The 7,493-nt window shown below is 42.5% G+C and overlaps 1 protein-coding gene across 1 annotated transcript in view; it reads left to right on the plus strand.

Annotated features, from left to right (window-relative positions):
* Positions 1-805: 805 nt before the first annotated feature.
* Positions 806-7,493, plus strand: part of cxcl12a (chemokine (C-X-C motif) ligand 12a (stromal cell-derived factor 1)) — a 7,159-nt gene continuing 471 nt past the window's right edge. The window contains exons 1-4 of the mRNA XM_080533452.1: positions 806-940; positions 2,813-2,930; positions 4,100-4,183; positions 6,246-7,493. The exon at positions 6,246-7,493 is cut by the window's right edge and continues 471 nt beyond it. Of these exons, the coding sequence (XP_080389578.1) occupies positions 874-940; positions 2,813-2,930; positions 4,100-4,183; positions 6,246-6,273 (297 nt within the window). The 5' untranslated portion in view covers positions 806-873 and the 3' untranslated portion in view covers positions 6,274-7,493. The remainder of the gene's footprint in view (positions 941-2,812; positions 2,931-4,099; positions 4,184-6,245) is intronic.

Here is a 7,493-nt window from a genome sequence, read left to right on the forward strand (position 1 = left end):
AGTTCCAGCCAGGGGTAAAGACAATTGTTTAGGGATTCACTTAAACTGAGAATAGTTTCATCCTTTCTCTCAAACACAGAGGGAGAGCACACATGTTGTTACTATATCCCCTTTGTCCATGTATTGCTGTAATATCATTCTTTAGTTTCATGTGTTTTTAATCTAATTTCATCTCCATGTTTTGGCGTTAAGTTAATTTGGTGTGATGCGAGCTTCTGGGACGAGTTAGAAACACCATGACTAAAGTTAAACATGTGTATAAAAGTATGATGTATGTTTTCAAGAGCTTGAGCAAAAGCCCATGCGAACAAATAAAACAGAGGACATACTACATAAATAATTCAGGCGCAACGTCCCACAAAACAATATCAAATCCCATCCTCCTAAAATGCTTAGGTACCTGAATGCTACACAAGTGAAGGTAAAGCAGGGAAAGGTGGCACAGACTTTAAGTACCACTTTGATTCTGATCCAACCATCACTGAAGGGAACACTGCACTGAACAATACACTGAACACTGAGCACTTTAGTTAGTTTAATGTTGGTTGTTGTTGAATGTAATGTCTGATTGCCTGAAATGTCTTAAATGTCTGATTGTTTGTTTGTTGATTGATTGAATGTATACATGGTGTTGAGTTTTTGTAAAAACCCAATAAAAACACCATCACTGAAGGGAGCTGGCAATGCCAGGGGGTCACATAGCACACTAGACACTCCCACTTTCTCTCGCTCTAATAGGGGGGTGTAGCTGTCCCGCTACATGCGCCTGTGCCGTGCGTAATTTCAACACTCCGACACACTTTCTCTCTCTGTCCCAGTGCGCTCTGGACTCTACTCCCAACTGAACGGAACACACCGGCCCGGTTGATCAGCATGGATTTGAAACTAATGGCGTTAATGGCGGTGCTCGCAGTGGCATCTTATGTGCCTGCCTCCCAAGGTACGGTGGATCACTTTATTCGTGCGTTATTGTTGTTTAGTTACTTGTATATCTATAGGCTCCGTTATTCTAATCACTACCGCTGTTTCGTTCCAGTGCGTTGGGGGCATTGAGCAGCAGCTGCAGCGTTTTTTTTATTTTTTTTGCATTCACACTTTTGTTTCTTTTTTCTTTGCATTCACACAATTTCGGTGTATTGAGTTAAATGTTACATCTCCTATATAATAATAATAATAATAATAATTCATTGGATTTATATAGCGCTTTTCCGAGGCTCAAAGACGCTGGAAATATGAATATATATGCTTTTATTCTAGTAGGCTATTGGATGATTGTTGATTGCATGGTGCTTTTAGAGAATTTTTATTTAGAGAATGTCAAACTCTTCAATTATCTATTAGGATTTAATTGTATTGTGACTAAATGCTTAGGGATTCAATTGCCTACACTACATGCTCCCCTAAAAGTATTGTGTATGCTTAGAAATCAAACGGACGTGCAAATTAGACAACTTTATCCTCTCTAACCTGTTCCAATAATTACCGTTGCATTGCATTGCATTTCCTTTAGTCGTGGGAATGATCTTATTTCACATGAGAAGCCAGGCTATCTATTTACCACCGTCCCGTGGGTAAATACTGCAAAACAAACACCCCAGGACAGATCAGGACAGGGACATGTGGCTCCGGCGCGCAGTAAACGGCTGTCGGATCGCTGATTAATGTGTGTATTTGTTCACTTCTTTGTGTTCATTTAATTACCCTTAAATTAGCTACTAAGACAAAAGCCGCAGTGATAGCGGTGGTGGCGACATCAGTCACCCGACCTTATGGGTCTCTTACCTCTTAGGCTCTTTCTCATGGTAATAACGCCAGATCAGGCGTCAAACGCTTAGCATTTTCTTAGTGGTCCGAGAGAAATTAATCCGCAGGTAGTTCTCACTATCCCACCTGGTGACCGTTAAGTGTCGCGGGTCGCCTACGAGAGAGAGACCCGAAATACATGCTACTTACAAATTACATGAATTAACTCATCTAATTTATTCTCAGGCACAAATGTCGAACTCATATAATTCCTACATGTCAATCAATACATGTTTAACTGAACAACAATAGAGTTGTTGAATGAATGAATGGTCTTTATTGTCATTAATACAGTACAGGTACCATACAATGACATTTGGGAGGGGGGGCTCCCCTGGTGCTAGGAAAAAAAATACTAAAAACAAGAAGGGAAAAGAGCTGGTTTACATAAATAAAGGCTATGTACACTATCCACTATACTATACTATACAAATAAAACACTGTGCTGTACTCTATGCTATGCTATAAATATCCTAACATTTCCTATCTCTGAACCTTATGTACCCGAGGGTTGTCATATTGCACATAGTATTGTTGTTCTGCTACAGACAATTTATTAACCTATAAACCAATGAATCACCAATTCGACTCAAATAAAAGCTATGTCGCAGTTTACAATTATAGCAGACAGTTGGGCACACACAATGGTGAATAGTAGTTATGTAGGTAAACGACTGTGACTGTAATACACAGTGGCGTTCTGACTAACAGTTTACGCATAGCCTACACACTGTCCAATCCTGGACATGTGCTGTGGGTTGGGAGTGATGTGAATGCTTGTACTAAACTGGTGCATCCGAGTGCACACAGATATATCCCGAGCAAGTGCTACATACGATACAAAGCTTATTTATATGTCTTATATATATAATGTCTCTTATGTTGAGTGGAGAAAGGCCTTACATATCAATCAGCTCCTGATCTTTCTGATATCTGTGCTGTTAGGTTCTCTCTTTTACAGTGGGGGTATTTTATACATTAGTAATATTCTCCTGTTCTCTCTCCCCAGCCAAGCCCATCAGTCTGGTAGAGAGGTGCTGGTGTCGTTCGACAGTGAATACCGTCCCCCAGCGTAGCATTCGTGAGCTTAAGTTCCTACACACCCCCAACTGCCCCTTCCAAGTGATGTGAGTACCTCACCAACACACACACACACACACACACACACACACACACACACACACACACGCACAAGGGTACACACACCCAGGAGCTTGGATGACTCTGAAAGGGGATGGAGTGTTCGAGTCTCGCCTCCTTGTTGAACATTTTACATCATCAATCTCTCAGAGGTGACAGGCCCGTGAAAAGAGCTGCTAGCTACACGCACACACACACACACACACACACACACACACACACACACACTCTAAGAGAATGTAGTTAGGAGATGGAAATTGGATGCAGTTTAGTTTTACACAGACAAACAGTATAGTGGGCTTAAATAATTGGCTTCTCTCTCACGCAGTGTGGCTTCCCTCTCATTCCTAGCTAACTCTAAGCCCTTAGGCTACAAGATCTACGGAAGAAATAAAGGCCAGAATAAAATACGCATCACAACTAGGCTCTCCATGCTTTCATAAAACAGTCATGTAAAGTTCAGGGGAAATTGGATAACAAGTGGGGCAAACCCCCCCCCCCCCCTCCCTCAGTATGCTGACCAAGACGTGTAAACTTAATATCCTTACTTAACCCAAACTGATTAACATGTACCTCTAAAGCATGGACATGGAGACACACGATCCAGTCATGGGCCATTCTGGAAATAGCTGTAAGGGTCAGGGTTATTCTGGACATAGCCAATAGCTACAGGGCAAAGGCATACCTCAATATACTCATATTTTACTGTCTGTCGTTAAAACCAATACAGCAAAATGCCAAAACTCCTCTGGCAAATGTAATCTATATATTATTATCTAAAAAATCTACTAACAATGGATCTATTTCTATTTCGACTGGTAAATAATCTTGGACAGTATGTCACATCAGGGAAATGTTTAACATAGGGAAACAGGGTTTGGGATGAGGGGTTACCTATTTGATATGGTGATTATCTAACTCTTTATTTAACAAAGCCAGGGGGAAGAGAAGATCTCTCTCTCTCTGTCAAACTAACAAGGGAGCGATCATTCAATCTGGTGGCAGATAGGGGTTAATCAAAATGTGCCAGGATCCTGCAAATGTGTTGTGTGTGTTGACACACCTCAGCCCACACAACACATAAGGAGTGCTGACAGAGTGTGTGGAGACAATGAACTGCAAAGGGGTTCTCATCCCTCTATCTTCTCTCTCTTAGTGCCAAGCTGAAGAACAACAAAGAAGTGTGTATCAACCCAGAGACCAAGTGGCTACAGCAGTATCTGAAGAACGCATTGAACAAGTAAGGAAAATCTAGAAGTGTGTCAAGGTCAAGGACCATAGAAAGAGAATAGAAGCGTCATTTTATTGAATGTATGACTACAGATAAAGCAACTGAGAGAAACAGCCAATGAAATATACTTTTATTTTCATGGGGTGTGATTTAAAAAAGGTTTTCCCCATTTTGACTGATAACGGGGAGCTGTGCATGTGTTGGGTTCTAAATGTCCAACGTATGTACTGCTTTACAAAGAAATAGCACTTTCACAAACACGTGAGACAAAATGACCCATAGACCGATCACGTTAATACTTTCCTGAGCTCCGATGCAATCTGAAACCTGGATGTAGATAACGATTTGATACCCCTATTAAAGCAGGTGACCTCAGAGTCACAATGATATGTACTGTTTCCTGTTTCTCACTGCTCTCTGACTGGAGGAAAGCTCTGATGCAGAATGAATGTAACCCAAAACTCTCTTTCTGCCTCCAGCCTCTTGACCTTGGCTTTCTTTATCTTTATTATATTGGATTATACATGCTTGCTCTAGTGTGTATCACTCACAGTAAACGAATATGCAAACAGGAAATGTGTGCATCAAACTTAGTTTGGGCATATTCATTTATTATATGAATGAATGAATGAATGAAGGAATCTTTTATTTCGAACAAAAAGAAAAAAAATAATAGCTAATAACGAAAAATACAGGTATCACTGTTCGAAAGGGAGTAGGATGAAGCCTAAGCTTATCGTGTCCTACCCCTATGAATGACAGCTAGCTCTTAAATAGTCCTAACCAGGAACATGTTGATACATGATTGAGCTGAGGCTCATTGGGTGACGACTATCAGAGACTGAGGACTTTGAACGATTTGTTGTGCTCTCACTGGGTATAGATCAGTGTCAAAACGCTGTGTGTAGGGGGTTAGGATTGCCGTTAGGGCCACAGTAAAAGTGTACTGTATGTGTGCAAAGAGGGGGGGGGGGGTCTACCTCATCCCTGCCCCCCACCCCAGACAATGACTGGACACTCCTACCCGATGGGAAGGTGTTGAGGATGTCTGGTATGCGTGTGCGTGTGTGTGTGTGTGTGTGTGTGTGTGTGTGTGTGTGGGAGGGGGGAGGGGGTCTGGAGGTAGACATATGCTAGTGCACAGCATCTCCACCCCCCCACCCCCCACAGCCAGACAGACTTGTATGCGGCTCCTGTCTCTGGCATGAGTGTCTAGTCATTGTCTTGTAGGAACAAAGGTGTGAACAGGTCCTCTGCACAACAAAACAGCCCAGGCCGAGGGTGGACGATGGACTTATAATGGAGTGGATTTATTTAGAACTCTATAAGGGTCCACTGTTGGGGGGGGAACCTACCCCCACTCACTACTACCAGTCTTAAGAACTGTGTGCCTTTGAGTTGCTGACAGACGTGTGTGAGAGGAGACAGAACATTATTAATAAAGATATTATTTCTCGAACAAAAATAGATTAGGTCATAAATCATTACCTAGGCCTATTTTAACCCAGAACCTTGAGACCGAATGAATAACCTTGACGTAAAGCACAGGTCTGATCCAAGAGTAGGAGTAAGGAGACACGTTTGGCTCTGAAGTCCAGCTACAGCAGCTATCACAGGGGAGGTTTGGCAGAGAGAGGCCAACTAACCCTGGTTCCTCTCAATCTAACTCTGGGAGGCAGAGACTCAGCGTGCTAAAACAAATAGTCATTTGTTATTGTACGCTGTTTACTAGTGGAACAGTCAAGTGGTTGAACCTGACAGCACAGGGGAGGAAACCAGGAGGAAGCATGACCTCATGTGCCTAACAGCAACAGCTAGCATTTTTCTGATTCATTAAAACTCGTTAACCCTCATAACGGCCGTGTATAAACCGTGTATCTAACTGTGTATGATGTTGATCGGCCCAGCCCCACAGCGCAGTATAGCTCAGTATATGAGCACTCTGGCTGCCGGTCTGCTATTGCCTCAGCCAATTCTTCCCTTTGCCAACATGCTAAACATGTTATATGTTCCCGGTACTGTATGTCTTGGATTACATCTGATACTGACTTCTTTCTTCCCTCTCTTCCAGGATGAAGAAATCCAAACAGGCCAACTAGAGAGCCCCGCAGCGCAGGACTGATGGCTCCTCTGAGGGAGCCTCCTGTCCACACACACATGTAACGTGTAACGTGTACTCCTCTGGCATGCTGAACAGCACTTATCCACCCCGCCTCGCTGCCTCCCCTCAGCATGGAACCAGTCAGTGACTGTCACCACCCTCACCCTCACCCTCACCCGCCCCCGTATAGACACTACTATTAGCGCAAAGTGCAATTATATCTGTGAGCGAGTGTATGATTTTTATAACTATGATGTACAGTATATGCCGTTTTTTTTTATTATTCTACTTCATCAGTAAAGAGGTGGGTTTTTTTTTCGGAGCTGTTTTTCGCACCCCTCTCTGTCATTCTGGAGTTAGGAATCAGGTGACTGGGTTCTGCAGTGACTATTCGGAAAAGGAACAGCATTCCTTCTGTGATTAGCTGGGGCGTTCGTTCACACACAAAAGAGAATGGGGCACACTGTTTCATCGTCTAATCCATTACATTTTTGTATCCAGACATGTGCTACACGTTGAAGTATTTTATATTAAAAAACAATGCAAAGCCGTTGGTGCTTTTGTTCCATGAGCAGCTTTTTTCGAGTGAGTAGTGCCATAGCAGATTTCCATCAGATTCCATTTTGAGGTTTCGAGTTAATGGGCACCTTGATGATAGAAATGTAATTGCACCAACCATTCCAAGACAATTACAGTACATTCTGGTAAGACACAAATTAGAATTCCAATGCCATAGAACTTTTGGTGCCAACATGGCTTACTGAACTTTCTGTAACTGCAGCTCTGGTGGTGACCTTGTATGACACGGCCATTCCCTTAAAACTGTGTGTGTGTGTGTGTGTGTGTGTGTGTGTGTGTGTGTGTGTGTGTGTGCGTGTGTGTGTGTGTGTAATGATGGGGGAAGGCAGTCAATGAGAGGGAACATGGGTTGGAAAGTTGTATTTGGGCATCTGGAACCAGATCACTACTAATTGAGGAACCATGGGTGCGTAGCGCTCCGTAAAGTACCAGAATCTCTTATCCACTTCACTGTGAGCAGATGTAACTGAGGTTATTATATTACATTTGCTCTAAGACAGACTACCGTGCACGGGGAATGATACATATGCATATGAATCACATGTAATTAACATAGTATGAATAACCATTTAATAGATTGTGATATGGATCAACTAGATAGTATTAGTTATGCTGTGTTAGTTGTAGCAGCAGTAGTAG

This window comes from Nansenia antarctica, assembly GCF_963989245.1.
Source record: "Nansenia antarctica genome assembly, chromosome: 1".
Lineage (NCBI taxonomy): Eukaryota > Metazoa > Chordata > Actinopteri > Argentiniformes > Microstomatidae > Nansenia > Nansenia antarctica.